Here is a 20,000-nt window from a genome sequence, read left to right as displayed (position 1 = left end):
GCTGTCTTTGCAGACCAAAACAATTTTGGAATAAACTACGGTTTAGTGATTTAGTTTGAACAGTATCTGTTGGATAACTGTGATGCTCCTTGCACAGTGATTTGCTAGAGTGGCCCTGCTGCATATGCAGTGCTTGTAGCATTTCAAACAAAAGCATCAGGCTCTCAATATCCTGCCTGGATCTGGACAACCAGAGGTAAAGGAAGTCTACTGGCAGGAGTCCAGCAAGTACAGACTAAGAAGGAATGCATAGAAAACAAAGGAAACTGTGATCAACCCAGAAGGTACCAAACTCTTCTCACACAATGAACAATGAATTCATTGCTTTACCTTATCAACACTTTCTGGTGAGCATGTCCATTGCTGCACCTTTTAAAGTTCTCTTTGCTAGACTGTCTTCTAGAACCCAATGATAACACTGTGACACCATGCACTGTGTGACAACACTGCACGCCATCATTTCATGGTGAAAAGAAGCTCTTTGTCTTTACTGTTTTTAGAGTATCATTGGAAAAGGCCACAGGTTGTTGACATGCCCTGTTTCGAGCCTCCCTCTGGTCAGATCAGACAGAAAACACAGTGTTCATCAGCCCAGCACCCATCATCTTGTGACTGATGCCCATTCTGGCCGACTTCCTGCTATTCAAAGTCCAGCCACTACAAGGGACCCATACGGCCCAAAAGGGCAGTGAACAGTCAGCACATGCGCACACATCAAGCTTTTTGTTCAGGCCCATTACCTCTCAGTAGCTGCCTACGGCGGAATTAGATTTTGTGATTGTTGTTGCCATTTCGAGCTTGAAAACAACAGAACTGAATCATCCTTCATCCTACCATATCAGGAGTTTTGTATCCTGATGTTCTACTACCAGTGATTCACCAACATAACTTTGTGTATAGTTAGCAAATGGAGGCGCTAGCGCACTTCCATTCTGATTAGCCAATGTCCTCAACCACAATGAGCTTGCATTTGCACGCTAGCGCTAGCACAACCACCATGACCTTACACACAAAGACCCAGCACCCTATGGGGCCCTACAGTGACCTTACCAACAGCCGCTGCAAGGAACTAATGGATGGATGGATGGATGGATAAAGACTCTCCCAGTAAACCACATACTTTTGTTCAAGTAGAGCCTCCGTAACAAGTACTTCCTTTCACTGGCATGCTTTCCGAGCTGAATAAGTGTCAAATGATGACGGCCTTTTTTTTCCAGCAGCTCACTACAGTACAGGATGAGCTCTCTGTGACGAGGGGGGGGGGGAGGGTGATTGGGTATTTTTCTGCGTGGATGTGTCACCGAGTCATTGCCAACCCAGTGGCTGCATATTCATAACAACATAACAGCTGGACATAGAGCAGCATGGACCTGCTGTATGTTACAGCACTCACAGTGACCAGACACCATGCAGGAGAATGGGACTGTGTGTATGTGTGTGGACAGCACTGAGGGGGAGGGGCAGATAGATGCAGAGAGACAAACATGGAGAGAGGGAGAGAGAGAGAGAGAGAGAGAGAGAGAGAGAGAAAGAGAGAGAAAGAAAGAGAGAGAGAAAGTGAGAGACAGTGTGTGTTAGGGTGGTGGCACCCTAGTTACAGAAGTTTGCCTGCAGGTCTGGAAGTAATTCAGCTCTTTTATATAACAGTGCACAAGGGCACGCCACACTGCTGCTGTTCCAGCAGGGCAGGGAAGTATGCGTGTGTGTGCGTGTGTGCGTGTGATTCTGTGCAGGCTTGAGACACTCAGGCCAAAAATGACAGCAGGGTGAGACGTCTGACATTCCACCAGTGAGAAGGGGCAGATAGTGAATATGAAAACACAATCTCAAATACACACACACACACACACACTCACACACACACTCACACTCACACACACACACACACACACACACACAGGGTTGGGTAGTAACGGATTACATGTAATCTGGATTACGTAATCAGATTACAAAAATCAAGTAACTATAATCAGCCCAGATTACAATAAAAAAATTGTGTAATCAGATTACAGTTACATTGTTGGGGATTACCTGATTACATTTTATCATGCAAGCAATGCAACTTTTTAATGATAGCCTAGTTATCTTTTAATTCGACAAGCTTCGGACTTGCCGGTCCGATCCCCGACCAGTAGAAAAAATGTGGGCGGGGAAAGTGGTTGAGCACTTCTCTCCCATGCCCACATCCACGGCTGAAGTGCCCTTGAGTAAGGCACCTAACCCCTCATTGATCCCCGAGCGCCGTTGTAGCAGACAGCTCACTGCTCCGGGTTGGTGTGTGCTTCACCTCACTGTGTGTTAACTGTGTGCTGTTTGTGTTTCACTAATTCACCGATTGGGTTAAATGCAGAGACCAAATTTCCCTCACGGGATCAAAAATAGTGGAGAATAGTGATCCATGATCACATCCATGACTAAGTGATCAATTTTGGGATGGGGAAAATTTCAACCACCAAAATACCACCCCCAAAGTGGAGAATAGCTATAGAAATGTATTAGTTTTGGGTGTTTTTCAGACAATGGGACCTGGTGACCTCAAAGTAAATGGTAACACTAAAACAAGGGGCTACATTAAGATTTTTGGAGGAAAAGATCAGTTAATTCACACAGGAATGCTTTACTCAGAGCAAAGAGATTTCTTAGATGTAATGAAATAATAAACAGAAAAATAGAATGAGAATTCTTTCATCAATTCAGTGGTGGTGTCTTTTACTTAAGGGACATATTTATTGAAGTAATCTAAAAGTAATCCTAAAGTAATCAGATTACGTTACATGTTTTTGGTAATCCTGATTACGTAACTGATTACAAAAATTGCCATGTAATTTGTAGTCAGTAATGGATTACATTTCAAAGTAATCTGACCCAACCCTGCACACACACACACACACACACACACACACACACACACACACACACACACACACACACACACAAACTAACACCACTGAATCTGCCTTTTGTAAGTTGACCCATACCTACAAACTCACACACATGCCCTGGATCTATTTGCCAATACTATGGCCTACTCTGTTATCCGATCAATGCAGTTTAGAGATTACACACGTACAACCCAACACCACTGCACCACATTTCATCACCCGCAAACACTCAAATTGGCCTTACAACCAGCCAAAGCATTTATTATACAGTATCTCACTGAGACACTAAGTTCAGACTTAACTAGGTTATAGGCTTAATGCTTGTTATCTTAGCTTAACTTAACCAAGTTTGACTTGTCTTAGGTTAACTTAGTTCAAGGCTAGGATAGGAAAAGGCAATGTGCAGTAATGAATATTGCATCAAGTCAGTATTGTGCATAGGCCTATAGACCACACCATTACATCCACTACTTTACCATGGCATTAATGCTGATCTTTAAGTGAACATACTATTGAAACACCACCGATAAAAAGGTCAGTACATTCCTGTGTGAATGTGACTATTCTGAACTGTTGCATTCCTGCTAAAATGGCCACTATCAAAGAGATTGCACACATGTAGTGTCTTGTATGTGTGTGTGTGTGTGTGTGTGTGTGTGTGTGTGTGTGTGTGTGTGTGTGTGTGTCTGTCTGTCTGTGTGTCTGTCTGTCTGTCTGTCTGTGTGTGTATATTAGTGTGTGCTTTTCTAGCCAGCCACACAGGAGCTGAAGTTAAGCAAGGAGCTCACTGCACTGTGGGTATGTACACTATGCCATCCCGGGCCTCCTGCCCAGTACCCACACACAAACACACACACACACACACACACACACACACACACACAGTAATATACTTGCTCTAAATCAGGGTATCAGAGTACCATGGCAGCCACTTAGAAAGCTCTCTCTCACATGGCTGTGTCTACTTTAAAAGCACCATCATATATTATGACTGAAAGATCTCTCCCACTAGTCCTACTGCACTATCAGTCCGAACAAAACAAACTTTGTCCAAAAACAGCGCTTAGGTGAAAGGAAACTCACCACTCAAAACGTTCTAACTAAACTGACAGTCTTGAAACGCTCTGACTCTATGCAGCACTTAACAGCACACTCATGTTTCCTAGTCAGCAAAATATCATTAGCCGGATACAAACAATTGTGTCTTCACACAGTTTACTTCAACGCATACAAAACATCTCAAGTGCCTGAATGAATGAATGACATGACACACACACACACCCACACACACAATCACACACACACACAAGCACCAGCATACTACTCACAATGGCACTAATGCACACAAATATTTCCCTGCTTAAAAACTGGATACCCAACATTACAAGCCCAGAGCCCAGTGAACAGAGGACATACTGTTTCCTGAGCTCAATTCCTCCACCATCACTCTTTTTCATTTCACTCTCTCTCTCTCTGTTTCAAGCTTGAGTTTCAAGAGCTTCCCAGAAGTCTCTACCGCTCTGAAATTCCTCTTCTCCTCCTCCCTTTTTGTAGGCTGTCTTGGAGCTGTGCCAAGAGATCTCTCCTATCTAACTAACCCACCCATTTCAAAAACTTGTACATAAAATCACGTGTGACAGCAGATTCTCTCAACGACACGCAGGAGGAGTAGGCACAAGAAAGAACAACATGCTGAACTTGCTAACACCCGCTAACACTCCCAAAAGAAAGAGCACACATAAGCATTAGAAGTGAGAGATCTACTTTGTCATCAGAGCAGCCGAGAGTTTTGGGTACAGACAGTTCTTTTAAAACACATGTTCCTTGACACCCACACACTGTGTCTCTCTCTCTCTCTCTCTCTCTCTCTCTCTCTCTCTTTCTCTCTCTCTCTCACACACTTACCTGCTCTTCCACTGTAACATCTTGCAAAGTTTGGCCGTCGCGCGTAGGCCCACGGAACCAACTCAGAATCTGGCCCATGATTACTGGCCGTACTTGTGTATGGAGGGGTGTGTGTGTGTGTGTGAGTGAGTATGAGACAGCGCTCAGAGCTACAGCAAGATCCAAACACTCCACAGAAAAGAGGGAGGGTCTGAGCATGGGCAAAGAGGAGGGGTTATGGCGGGCAGGAGGGGTGGGGCTAATCATCTGAAATAGCAGCAGGAGAGGGAGGGCTATAAAGGGAATGACCACTCTCTCTCTCTCTCACACACACACACACACACACACATAAACTTAGACATAGTTGTCAGCTGTTAAACTTTGACATGACATGGCATAACTTTATTGGAGAAAGACACAGAGAGCAGACAACCCTCGCAAATTGGGATGTAACGGTATGAAAATTTAACCTCACGGTTATAGTGACCAAAATTATCACGGTTTTTGGTATTATCGCGGTATTTCTAAAAGTGTGTTCAATATGTTCAGAAAGCACTGATAGGCCTACACAAGCTGAAATAGTGTCAAAAAGTGTCCCGTTCACTTTTTTCTTTCATGTTTAATTGGCTATGTGCTTATAGCTTAACTTACCCTACCATAACTTGGAGTTAGCTATTTCTGTTATTTGGATGCAATGAGTGAGACCAAAGTAAGCGTTCAAAATAAAACTTTAGGCTACTGTATTCTCCTCATAACGTGAGTGGAATGGATTTAATGTGGACGCGAACATAAAAAGACGCAGAGTGGCTACATGATACAGTGCACGTTTTGCGGTGAAAAAGTTCCGCCTTTTAAAATCAGGTGTAGCCTAATCTGAATCGTAGTTAAAACCATCAATTAGACAACAGAATCAGTAGGGTACCAGTTTTGTTCCATTGTACGAGGCCTACTGTATGTCAAAAGTAGGCTCGGATGAAGCTGGGAAGGATTAAATACACGGTTTCCACACCGCGGTAATCAAGAGTGATAATCATGATATTTGAAATGAAAACGATAATTATTATCATCAACATTTGTATCGCGGTTTACCATTATACCGGTAATCGTTACATCCCTACTCGCAAAAAGGCAATGGAAAAGCAGTGAACTGTGCAAAAGAAGCCTGTTATCTCTGAGGGGGATGTTTGACAGAAGACACACAAATGCACCTACACACCCACACAAACAGGTCAAGCTCACATCCTGACAAGTAAACTTTAACCCTCCCCAACCCCACCCCCCTGCACACACACACACACACACACACACACAGAACTGCATAACGCAAACAATCATATCAAGAGAGCTAAAGACCTTTCCAGACCTTCCAGCGAACCTTTCCAGACCACCTAAATAATCCTTGTGCATATTTATAAAACAAGATAGTGGCTCAGTATAGTCATTACAAAATATGAATGCTTTGATAACTAACAAAGCTATGCAAAAAGACATCTGCACTCATTCTGAACCCTGACCCAAAGGAGATAAACCTATAGGCCTATACATTTTATCATTAGCGAAGGTGACAAAAAAGAAGAATAGAATAGAACACTATTTCTACACACACCATGCAGAGAGAGAAAGAGAGAGATAGTGAGAGAGAGATAGTGAGAGAGAGAGGGCCAAGTCCAGTTCTGTCACAAGGCTTACAGCGGTAATATACTCATCATGTATAAAGGCTCAGCTCCAGATGATCGCTTATAAGGTGGGGACATCCACAACAATAAAACAGTGAATGACTCACACACGCACAAACACACACACAATTGAAGCCCTGATATTTTGAGAAAAGAAACACTGTCACTACCTATGAAAACAGCATCTCTCTCTCTCTCTCAATTCAAAGTTCAATTCAAAGTTGTTTTATTAGTATGACTGTACAGTGTTGCTAAAACAAATATAGTGTTGCCAAAGCAAATACTTATCAGGAAAATATAACAATATAACATCAGAACTTGTGTTGTAATATACGGATCATTATCTTTCAGAAATTAGAAACTCATAACACTAACCCTTTCACAAAATAATTAACTATGCCACACACACACACACACACACAAACACACACACACACACACACATACAGACACACAATGACAACAGATACACTCCATCACTCTCTACTTATTCACCTCTAATTCTACACTCAATTCAATTCAAGTGAGCTTAGCATGAGAAATATTTTTGCATTGCCAAAGCAGAACATTTAGACATTAGAATTTGCCTTAAAGCATTGGCAGCAAGATCTGCCGCAAGAAGGAAGTGCACCTCAGTCTCAACCTCGCCTGTTATGCAGTGACCACATATTCTTTGCTCTCTTGGCAACCAGGATTTTTTTAGTATACTTTTTTCTAGGGCTAGACTGTGGCCACTGAGTCTGTATTTGGTCAGGATGCGTCTCTGACATATATCTCTAACAATAAAGAGATATTCCTCCAATTGGTATTCAGAGTTTATTGACCAGTAACATTCTAATTTGCTTTGTTTTTTTTTTGTCTCCTTTTTTGCATGTTGATGGCCAATGGGAATCTGCCTAGTTCTGCCCTGCATACATTGGTTGGTGTTTTGTTTTCTTTTGGATTTTTAAGATCAATCGGCAGAACTCTGCATTTAGGCTTTTTATAGGATGTTTGTCCCATTTAGTGTAGCTCACTGAGTGGACCCCATACCCCATCCATACAGCGCAATGGGCTGGATTACACAGTCAAATATTTTGCACCAAATTTTAATAGGTATGTTTATGTTCCAGAAATGTCTTTTTATTGCATATAGGGCACTTTGCGAGCTTTTTCTTTTAGTGCATTCACTGCCATGCTGACTCCCCGATGCAGTCATAATTAGGCCAAGGTAAATGTGTGTTCTAGAGAGGTGCTGCCTAGATTGAAATGGTATCTGTGGTATGGGAACTGTTTTCTCACTCATCTATGGAAGAGCACACATGAAGTGAAACATTCACTATGACCTAATGACCTAGCACACACAGACTTACACAAAAATGTTTTTATCTCTCCAGCCAGTCATCTAAAAATGCACTACATCTGTCTATCCATCCATCATCCATCCTGATTCCTGAATTTGCATTCCTGTACAAATAAACGCTTTGATGAATGGAGCATTTCCGCACGGGGCGGATGATGGCCTTGACAATAGAGGAAAGGAGTACCGTAATTCCACTCACAGCCACTCCAGACCTTCCCAACAAACTCTCTCTGTTGAAGGACCGAACAAAGGCTGCATTTACAGTGGACACACACAGACACACACATTTATCATGGGTACCAGCTCATATTGTGTGTGTGTGTGTGTGTGTGTGTGTGTGTGTGTGTGTGTGTGTGTGTGTGTGTGTGTGTGTGTGTGTGTTGCTTCTATGTTTTGAACCCCCATATTGAGGTGAGGAAGGATGAAACATGTGCTCTCGTGTGACACACATTCCGATTTCATCTGTTGACATCAACACATCAAAACTCTCTCCTCAAACACACACACACACACACACACACATATAGAAAGAGAGAAAGAGAGAGAGAGGAGCACCACACACCGCACAAACTTAGTATGTGTGATGTATGTGTATATGAGATTATTTACTTAAGCATACACATCTTCAAGTCTGTCTGTGGCTGTCAGAGTATGTATGAGTGTGTGTCAACCATTCACATGATTACTATTGAGAAAGAACTCTCAAGCAACCTGCAATCTGATATTAGGTGACGCTGGCAGTGAAACATATTTTGAGCTGCTTGCTCTGAAAACAAACACGTGAGATCTGATGCATAGAGGACACCGACAGACGATGAGAAAGACAGATGGCATGAAGAAAAAGTAAAAAGTTAAAAAGTAAAACTTCACCAAAGCTGAGTGTTGTTTAGATGTTTATGTCTTTAGATGTTTAATACGACATGCAGCAAGGCCCAGCTGCATACAGACATGAAAAAGATGGGTAATATTGACCCTACAGCAGAGTGACACAATGATGACACAACTCTACTGAGAACACGCAGTTCCATTCCAGTGTGACTGGATATTTTAGTTCCAATGAGCCACACATACATACAGACATACAGACAGATGGATATACTTGTAGGAGGAAGGTAAAGCAGAGATAGCAATAAAATGTTATAAGATGTACATATGTATATTCCTATTGCCAATATTGTTTTTGCCAATGAAACCAAGCATCAATTGAGCCTGGGCCTATCCCATAATAAGACAGATACTCTCATCCCATCTCTCTCACACACACATGCACACACATTCAAATATACCGTACATACAGACTCTACTTTGGCAAGACACCACAAGGTTTGTGTCCACACAAAGTCATAGCCACCATCCCACACAAGCACATCAAACAAATAAACGACAGCATGGCACCAGTTTAAACACCCCGGCTGAAAGAGCCTTTCATGCTTCTACAATAACATGTACACTCTCGTGCTGACTGACAGTCTCTATTGTTCCATGAGCCTGTCTTTATCTTTTATCTCACTGTCTTACAGCTGAGCGGCCAGCCACCCTGAGCCACACCTGTAAGAGCGGCTGGAAGCTAACCCAGCTTGTTCAACCAGCTGCTACTTCTCAAGAAAAAGCACTAATGTGTGTGTGTGTGTGTGTGTGTGTGTGTGTGTGTGTGTGTGTGTGTGTGTGGGTGGGTGGGGACCTCCCAATGATGTACAGTATGCACCACATACAGTGGTGATAAATCTATGTTTAAGGGAATGAAATGAAGGAATTTTCTCCATAGTATTTGGTGTGTGCGTGTGTGTGTGTGTGTGTGTGTGTGTGTGTGTGTGTGTGTGTGTGTGTGTGTGTGTGTGTGTGTGTTCAAAAGAGTGTGTCAATGTCACTGTGTCTATGTGTGTCAGTGTAACTGAACTCGTGGCAAAGCTATTTCTGGGCTCATCCTTCATCTACACACCTCCTCTCTCATGGACAGCAACAGAAAACCTGTGCAGCAAGCTTCACCATATACATACTATACATACTATACATACACACACACACACAACACACACACATACACACACACACACACACAACACACACACACACACACACACACACACACACACACACACACACACACACACACACACCTTCATATACAGACACATACAGTAGTCACATCCTACTGCACTATGCAGTAAACCTTATGGACACTGGGATGTCTCAAATATCAAGGCCATGTTAATCCAGCCCACAGTCAGAGAGCAGGGACTGGAGATCCAGCTATCTCATACATGCTGTATATCAGGCAGGTCTTCGACCCCTGCCTGCAACTGTTTACTAGAGGGTTCATTCACATTCCAAAGTAAATTTGCCTTTGGAAACTAGCATACGTTTCCTGGTTTAGTAGCGCCAGTGGGGGAAGTAATGGAGATTAAGTGACAGACGAATGGTCTGCTGGTGCACCTAAGTGTATGTCAGCTAGTAATGGCAGTATGGGTGGGTAGCAATGCACTTTAACTTTTATACTGTAACTAATAACAGCTGTATGCTGTATGCACAACTTTTGAGCAACAGAGGGCAGTAAAGCCTAAAATACACTCAAAGCTTGAGGCCATACAACATATTTTCTCTTCTTGTTTATGAAAGTCATTCATGTCATTACCAGTTAAAGGCATTTGATCCATCCATCACTGTCACGTCATGTCATGTTACTGTCACATAATTGAATCTGCACAATAAAGTTTGCAGGGAAATTATGCTTACAACAGCAAAAGCAAAGTGATACTAGTGGTCAGTCATGTAACAGCATAATTTTTCTACAAATCTGCTCTTAACTCTCTCTGTTTATCATTTGAATTCATTATCTTTGTATAGCACTGAAGAACAAGCTGGCGCTGCCCTAGATACAAAGAATGTGGGAGTGTTGGCTGCATGGTGGGTTGTGGACAGGGTATGGCTGGTACAGATTAAGATGGGATTGAGAAGGCTCTCCTCCCATGCTTCCCTGCAATCACTTTCTGTTCCAGCAAATGTACAGACATGGTGAACATCAGAGTAACGGTTATTTTTTATGACATTTTGATGACATGATTGACATGATCATCCACAAATTATCAGCAGTAATGGGACAACTATTCAGCAAACCCTAAAGACAGCCTAACTGTCAGTAAGTTAGATGATCCTGTAAGCTACTGTTGCTTTTGATTAACCACGGTCATCATAACAACTAGATGTACCGCAGAGCGGTACAAAATATGACCGCCGCCCAGTCCAGCACATTTTTTCCACAAAAAGAAATCACGCTGAAAGGCCTATATGATTCTAACTGTCTCACTAAATTGCATTATCCACACTCAATTCTTGGTATCTGCTAGACAACAAGTACCAAAACATGATTAGTTCATAGATTTCACATGTAAAATTAATTTTATACAACCCCACCTCCATCTTGCCTGTTCATAATTCTGAGAAATTCTTGATTGTTTGTGTTATGTTTATGTTATGTGTGTGGGTGTGTGTGAGTGTGTGTGTGTGTGTGTGTGCGTGCTTGTGTGTGTGCCTGCGTATGTGCCTGTGCATGCAAGCGTACATATGTCTACTGTGTGAGTATGTGTCATACGTATGATTACTGTGAATGTATGTGTGTGTGTGTGTGTGTGTATCTGTTTGTGCACATGTGTGCACATGAAATGGGTTAACATGACCCCTGGAGGCAAACATACGGAAAAAAATGGTCATCCTAGGCCCTACAGTTCTCAAGATATTCACAGAGAACTGTGTCTGCCCTACCCTCCTTTCGGGGGGTCCAGTCCAGCGGGGGGGCTACAGATCAAAACGTAAAAAGACGGTTCCATGCTATCCATGTGGGGGTACATGCCCACCAAGTTTTGTGTACCCCGGTCTTTCAGTGTCCCGGGAATCCTTGTTGGTGTACGTCACTAAATGTACACATAAATTATTTTATTGTAAGGCCCCCCATGAACGAAAGTACACAAAACTTGGCATGCATTCGGAGGGTGTCATAATGATCCTACACTTTTAATTTCGTGCAGTTTTAACCTTGTCAGCCAGAGATATTGTGATGAAAACACCTAATTTTTTGCTTTTTAATTTTTAACTAGGTGGCGCTATACATGAAATAAGTGGTAATGGGATGGGTTGACATGCCCCCTTAAGACCAACATACATAAAAAAGGTGGACCTCCTAGGCCCTACGGTTCTCGAGATATTCACAGAAAACTGTCTCCGGCCACCTACAGGCCAGTTGGTGTATAGTAACATAAATTAATTTATTGTGTGGCCCCCCATGAACGGAATTCCACAAAATTTGGCGTGCATACAGAGGGTGTCATAATGATCCTACACTTCCAATTTCGTGCAGTTTTGACTATGTTAGGTCACAGATACCTGCGATTACAACACCTCATTTTTACTTTTTTGTGTTTAACTAGGTGGCGCTATACATGAAATGAGTGGTTATGGAATGGGTTGACATGGCCCCTTGAGATCAACATACAAAAAAAATGGTCCTACTAAACCCTACGGTTTTCGAGATATTCACAGAAAACTGTGTCTGCCCTACCCTCCTTTCGGGGGTCCAGTCCAGCGGAAGGGGGCCACAAATTAAAATGAAAAACGATGGTTCCATGCTATCCATGTGGGGTTACATGCCCACCAAGTTTCGTGTACCCCGGTCTTTCAGTGTCCCGGGACTCATTGACGGAAATTTGGGCATGCGAAAAAAAAAAAAAAAAAAAAAAAAAATCTGACTAAACCTATATGACGCTTCGCTGCGCGGCGGTCATAATAATGCTATCCCAAAATATTGTATAAGGCATTATGGCTACAGATAGTTTCTGCCTACTATTTCATAACATTAAAATAAAGTTGAACCTATGTGAGTATTTTGGAGGTAGCTGTTATATTCCATCTTCACACGTATATGTGATATATCATGTGAACTGCTCTGAGCATTTGGTGTCTCTTACCCACCTCTCTCTCTCTCTCTCTCTCTTTCTCTGTCTCTCTACCACTCTCTGTTGACAAGGTCACAATTAGAATAGTTCTTTCACCACACAGGACTTCTCAGCCACCTGTACCTCACAGAGCAAGACACCCCTGCCAAACACACACATACACACACACACACATCCTTACCTGAGAACCAGAGGTTGTTTTGTGTGAGGTGTGACTTGTAGAAGTCTGACGATCAACTCCTGGGAGCGATCCCTCACCTTTCTGGAGATCACACACACATACAGTCATACAACACATTTAGCGAACCTATACAGACACAAAAACCTCTATATCCCACTGTACACACATACACACACACACACAGAGACATATAAAGATAATGTAAGATAATGAGCTAAATTGGTTGGATATACAGACTCCGCAGAAGCGCACGCACGCACGCACACACATACTGAAAACTGTATGAGATTACTAAGAACACGTTTTATAATTCAGTGTAGGTAGCATATTGAGACTGTTAAAACGACTTCTCTTCCATTGAAATAAAAAGGTGTGATACCTTCTGCACACATTACTGTCCCGCGATATTATCTCCACTGATAAAGGATTACTCAACACTTAATCGCATATCAAACTTAAGTATAGAAATGCAACCACACCCCTGCTGCCTAAAATAAGGGAGCAACTTCTAAGTTTTAAGTGAATCAATCAAACTCTCAAAATGTGATCTTGAGTAACTCGATGAAGTTGTGTACAGTTAAATTCAAGCGAACTTGCCAAGACACACACCCCTCGATACGACAGAATTCGCCCCGCTGTTACCGACAAAGCCCAAGGAAATCCGTACGTATACTCACGAGCGTCATCCAATATGCGGCGTATGCCATGGGGGAGACGGAAGAGAGAGTTTCTAGCACCGTTGGGGGGAGAAAACTCTGAAAACTGGCAGAAAGAGTGGATCGTGTTTTAGCTGGTAATAACGCCCCCTCTCTCCCGTTCTACTCAACCTCACTAACGTTCCGGTTGAAAGTGCCACTCCTGTGCGTCTGCTGTGAGAACAAGAATGATAATTGCTGCAGATGAAGCGGTTCATAGAACTGTCCCTGACTGGATTAAGTCCCTTAATGATTTATGTCTTCCTCGGATTAGGGTAGTGAGGAAATAGCGTGGTTTGACTTTCACTGGTAAACTGCGCGCAGTTTCTTTTGGGGTGTTCCCAGGGTTTTCAATGGGAGATGCGCGTTACGCAATGAACCCAGTACTCTGCATTTTTAGAGTTCTTTCATGCCAGGCCCATCCCGGATTAAAGACAACATCGCCACAGAGTGTGGCAATCAGCAAGAGAAGTAATAAACAACGGCGCTGTAAGATAGGCGACATATCAGCGTGCAAAAAGTTCCCCACCCCCTGTCGCTTGAAGCATCCCATAATGACATCCAACAGTTAGACTTTTCAGCACGACTAATTAATCAGTCTGTCATCTCGTCTGCCACCAAGTTATGCTCTAATAGCACCTGACAAATAAACAGTCCCAGGCTTAATACATCATTTCTTCCATGCAGTCTGCCCATTTATGACTACAATAGCTGCAAAAGCACTCACCCCACGGGGCTTTTTGCGTCCATGACCCCTCTTCCTGTGCGGCATGGTTGACGTGCGGTAGGGGACGGATCTATTGTGTGCGAACGCGAAACGAGCTACAGAACCAAGAAGCACAGGCACTGATGGGTACAGTCACGGCGCACCGCTGCTCCTCCCGCCCAGAATCTCGAGTCATCGGCCCGGGCCTGTAAGAGACGCTGGCAAAGGGGGAGGGTGTCGTGGCAATGTGTCAACAGGGTCTGCGCTTTTGTTCCGCGGAAGCTGTGAACCAAATCTGATTGATGCCGCAAGCTCTACCGCTCTATTACGCAATGATAAGCAAACATGGATCTGTATAGAGAATGTGATAGATTTAGGTTTGGAACTGTTCGACCGTGTCAATCATTAAATCAATAAGCTACTACGCGCGTACTCACACGCAACAACCCCCCCCCCCCCTTTATCTCTTCACCCCTCTCTCTCTCTCTCTCTGTGTGTGCGCGTGTGTATGTATGTTGCATAATTGCATTGTATGAGCAGGATGTTAGCGTTTTTTCAGATTGTATGGAGTATGTGCACCATGCTGGGATGGAGAAGTTGGATTTCCCTCCATGTCTTATCTGATGCATACCAGCTTCCCATTCAGCTGATCTAAGACTGATAGGAAAGGTGTCTGTGTGTGTGTGTATGCGTATGTGTGTGTGTGTTTGTGTGCATGTGCCATTGTTCTTTTACTCGTTTCCACTTTATGCATACTGTATTCAGTGCACACCACACCTATTCTCACATGCTGTAAGCAACATGATTTGTACCAAACACACCAACTGCAACCAAAAAGCTACTGCTTGTGTTTACATACAGTGGATCCACCATGTCCGTCATGACACTGACAGGTGGAAAAATGCATAAGAGTGTCCTGCAGTTATGGTTTCCCCTTGCCAATGTCTGAGTGAATAATATAGGTGATTATCATCAATCTGAAGGACATGTAGATTTTGTTTCACCTACACCAAATCATATCACGACCATGAGTGACGCATGAGCAATTGTACTGCGACTGCATTATACCTCAGCTACTCTTGCTCCTTTGCAATGGTTCCTCCTAGTGGTTATTTTGAAAATTGAGAATGATTATCCAAATGAATTGTATTAGAACAACGGTTATGAAAGGAAATCCAAATCCAAAGTATAGATTCATTGCTTAGTGGGAAAAAGGTCCTTTGAAGAGACCTGATTTAGACACTAAAAATGAGGAGGGTAGCCTACTTCAGTTACGTAGCTCTGTGGCAATCTCATTGCATTGACTGCTGTATTTCTGAGGGAAGCCTGCATTAAACCAGTATTTTCCCTGTTCTACTATTGCATATATCTGATGATTATGCAATCGAACAAACAATGCACTTGTGATGGCCATCGATGTGGTGTATTTCTTTTTGTCAGTAGATGGCAGTGTTTTATGAATGTTGCTATTACCTGTTGTAGTAGTTTCAATGACTTTAAAACACAAGATGCAAAGACAGGGTTAGTCCAAGACATAAACTACATCATCGGAACATAGCCTTGCTCCAATGCAAACATAATTACCAATATTGTCATATTACCACATCAGCTTTTTGAAAACTAGGGATCAAGAAGGATGCTTGTGTTTTCCTTCATGTTTTATCTATGTCTTTTGTTTGGCACAACTGAAAGCAAGCAGAGATGATGACAATGATGTGTCCATTTCAGGCATGCTGTAGAGAAAGAGAGACGCTTGTGAAAGTGGTAGCTACATGTCACCCTGAACCACTACCCCCCCCCCCCCCCCCATTTTCTCTACCTCTTCTCCTCGCTCCATCCCCCTTCTCTCTTTCTCTCTCTCAGGTCCAGAGCAGCTCTTCTGGTGCCTGTGGCTGGGAGGTGAGATGCTGAGATTACATTCAGGGTGAGAAAGCTCTGCAGTGCGTGACACAGATAACATTTACACCCACAATGAGCTACCCGCCTGTGAGTGTGGAAGTTAATGACTCCCACCCTACACAGCCATCCACACCACGACAAAGTACAGAGATAACAAGGGCAACTGAGGGAGCCAAAGGGACTGAATAAGATCCTCCACAACCTTTTCTATTAAACAGACATTCAACTCAAAACGTAATTCTTCTGCCAAGGCTTTTCTGAGAAGTTTCTTAACCATCTGTAAGAGTTCTGACTCATCGCCTATGGGTTTGTCATCCTCCCTGGCAATCTCTGTTGCATTCTGATGGGACTGAATTAAGACTAATGTACATTACACTGCCAGCCATTTCACACATTTAATTCACTGAACTTTCCTCTCTTCACTGTTAACTTGATATTGTATTTATTACATTTGGTAAATCTCTTAGTAACACTTTACGGTAAGGGTACATTAATTATCATGAATTCATGCATGAATTATAATGATTTATTTCTTCATTCCTTAATATCTCATGAATCATCAGGAATTGATATGAGTTTGTCATTCGTGACCTCATACATGAACAGCACAATCACCAAATGCATTAGGTACGGTGGACACACCATTATGAATTATGATTTATTAGCATGATCATGACTATTTATTTTTCTGCCAAAAAAGTGGTCCTCATTCGGTAACACTTTAAGGTAAGGGTACATGAATTATCATGAATTTATGCATGAATTAATTCATGATTTATGTATTGCTTCATTCCTTAATATCTCATGAATCATCAGGAATTTACATGAGTTTGTCATTCGTGACTTCATACATAAAACAACACATCAACTAAAGCATTTAGGTGGGCACATCATTATGATTTATGATTTATGATCATGATGATTTATTTTTCTGCCAAAAACGTGGTCATCACTACTCAAATTCTGAATTGAACACAATTTGTGCAGTTCTCTAAACACATGCCATTGTTCACACTTTAATTGAGGGGCCACAAACATGAGGAACTCATAGCTAACCCTAAATTCATGTAATCATGATGATCATGCTTAAGAAATCATAAATCATAATGATGTACCCACCTACCTCTTTACTTAATGTGTTGTTCATGCATGGACTCATGAATGAGAGACTTTGAAATCATGTCAATCCCTGATGATTCATAAGATATAAAGGAATGAAGTAATGCATAAATCATGAATTAATTCATGTATGAATTCATGATAATTACTTACCCTTACTGTAGAGTGTTGAATTGAACCTTTTTAACATGATGAAATAAGGCATTTCTTAGATTTACTTTGCAATGTGGGGGGACTTACTTGACAGAGTTGAATATATTACAAAGACATAATCATCTTTAAATCCTTAATGAATGGTGTTTTGGAAAGTGGAAACGGAGAAACAGAGGTACAGTGTATTCCTCTGTGTACAGAGGAATACACTACTGGAGAAGGGAGAAAGGGACAAGGTGTGTGTTTTGACATGGTGTGTGTTTTGTAACAAGCTATCATTTCTCTGCATCTTTTGTTGGCCTTGTAGATTACAGAGATGAATCTCTTTAAGGGTCCTTATTGGATTAATGAGACAAGAGAGTGGATTGAGGGATGACATAGCTGTCTTGTATTGTGCTTTATTGAGCCACAAACAAAGATAATATGATCAAACAAGTTAAAAGAAAGAATTGGATAAAGTAAAGACTGCCCAAATAAAAGATACCCGTCTGGCTGGTTTCTCAGAGCGCATTTCACTTACACGTGAAATAGCTCTAACAGTAAAAGTGTTTGGCAATGTCATGCATATTATTTCTAGGATAGCAGCACTCTAGTCTGGCGCTGGGCAGATGATAAATGTCTCTTCTCATCAGATGATGTGAGGCCACAAGTCAGCCAGTCTTTACCACTTGAGATGTGTATGAATACAGTATGTGATCAGAGGTAGGAGCACTACTATCCTTACTACTAGCACTACTATCCTCACTAGGCTACTAGCACTACTACCCTCACCACTAGCACTACTATCCTCACTACTAGCTACTATCCTGACTAAGCTACTAGCACTACTATCCTCACCACTAGCACTATCCTCACCACTAGCACTACTATCCTCACCACTACTATCCTCACTACTAGCACTACTATCCTCACCACTAGCACTACTATCCTCACTACTAGCACTACTATCCTCTCCTCTATACATTTGTGGGGACAGATCCTTTTGTGTTGCTGTTTCCCACTCTATGGAACAATCTACCACTCCTCATACGCAGTGCCCCCTATCTGGGCATGTTCAAAAAAACACCTGTTCACTGAGGCCCCCTCCCCACCCTTCCCCCTCCTTTTGTTAAGTGACTTTGGCTATTTATATAAAACTAAGTTGTTACTATAATTATTGTTATCTATCTAAAAAAAAAAACAGGGAACATTTCAGCCCTTCAGTGACGTGTCTCTACATGAGATAAACAAGTTTATCTCCTTCTCTCTCTCTCTTACGCCCAATCTTGCTCTCTCTGTCACCATCTCTCTCTCTCAATCTCTGTCTCTTTCTGTTCTCTCATTTCTCTCCATCTCTTTTGTGTGGTGGAAGTAAAGGTCAGCTTTGACGTGTGTTTGAAGGTGCCAGGTATTCACAGATGTTGCCGATGTGCTCAGTTCAAGCAATTAGTATGTGTGTGGGGGGGGACGAATTGGATGCTAATGCTGAAGTTCAGATACGATACGTGTGACCTTCTGTCACACAACAGAGGCAGAGAGAGTACACAGCTTCATTACTTGAGTAAAAGTACAGATACCTTTTGCTAAATTTTACTCAACTACAAGTAAAAGTACAACAGTCAGATGTCTACTTAAGTAAAAGTACTGAAGTACTTGTTTTTAAAAGCACTTGAGTATCAAGAGTACAAGAGTAGCCTACTTTTTCTAAATACTGCATTACTACTGCCACAGTGCTTACATTTATGTACAGAAACGTCATACATAGAGTAATGAAAAATGTTAATGTTAATACCTTGGAGAATCATTATGTAAAAGGAATTGAAAGTAAAATCAAGTCATTTTCATCTTTTTACCATGTTGCCAGGGATGGGCAGTATTTCTAATACATGTATTTAAAATACGTATTTCAAATACAAAATGCTATTTTGTCATTGAAACACTTGAAGCGAAAACTATCATTAACTTGTTCAGAAAATTTAAATAGTCCTGCAAGGTGGGGCCACAGGTTGGCACATTCCCTGGATGGACCTGTTGCATCTTCATCCATTGTTTCGTCCATGGTTTCGTCTCTTTCGTCTCCATCTGACCATGGAGTTGACTTTGGCGGAACGCTGAAGGTGATTGCTGATAGGATGTCCCAATCAGTGGCGCCTGCACAATCCAATCACGTTTGAGAGGGAAACATCAAATTGAGGGTTTCCGAGATTTTTTTTTTAGAAGTAGTAACGGGTACTCACGGTTATGGATAGAAATGTAGTGGAGTAAAGAGTACAATATTTGCCTCTCAAATGTACTTGAGTAAAGTCATGAGTACTCCCCAAAAATGATACTCAAGTAAAGTACAGATCCCTCAAAATTGTACTCAAGTACTGTACTCAAGTAAATGTACTCCGTTACTGTCCGGCTCTGTCACACAACAACAACTACCTAAGAGACGTCATGACCACGACAGTGCTGACAAGCATACTCAGACATAATTCTCTCAATGGATCTGACAGAAAATTACCACAATTCATAAAAAAATCTCAGTGGCTGACA

At 42.0% G+C, this 20,000-nt stretch overlaps 1 protein-coding gene across 10 annotated transcripts in view; it reads right to left on the bottom strand.

The window, feature by feature from the left end:
- cast (calpastatin) overlaps positions 1-14,469 on the bottom strand; it is a 46,352-nt gene extending 31,883 nt beyond the window's left edge. For 4 of the 10 annotated variants that reach the window (XM_076284701.1, XM_076284705.1, XM_076284709.1 and 1 more), the window contains exons 1-2: positions 14,334-14,468; positions 12,912-12,992 (exon numbers count right to left, since the gene is read on the bottom strand). In XM_076284701.1, coding sequence (XP_076140816.1) covers positions 12,912-12,992; positions 14,334-14,378 — 126 coding nt within the window. In that variant the 5' untranslated portion in view covers positions 14,379-14,468. Of the gene's footprint in view, positions 1-4,787; positions 4,930-12,911; positions 12,993-13,588; positions 13,902-14,333 lie in introns of those variants that run through there. The other 6 variants (XM_076284706.1, XM_076284710.1, XM_076284713.1 and 3 more) reach the window with 3 other exon arrangements.
- Between the last annotated feature and the right edge of the window lie 5,531 nt (positions 14,470-20,000).

Source organism: Alosa pseudoharengus, unplaced genomic scaffold (genome assembly GCF_046254945.1).
Source record: "Alosa pseudoharengus isolate Yale_2024_CS ecotype anadromous, Long Island Sound unplaced genomic scaffold, YU_APseudo_1.1 YU_APseudo_1.1_scf_14, whole genome shotgun sequence".
Classification (NCBI taxonomy): domain Eukaryota; kingdom Metazoa; phylum Chordata; class Actinopteri; order Clupeiformes; family Clupeidae; genus Alosa; species Alosa pseudoharengus.
Note: the sequence above shows the minus strand (reverse complement) of the source record. Positions and strands in the feature narration are given on the sequence as shown.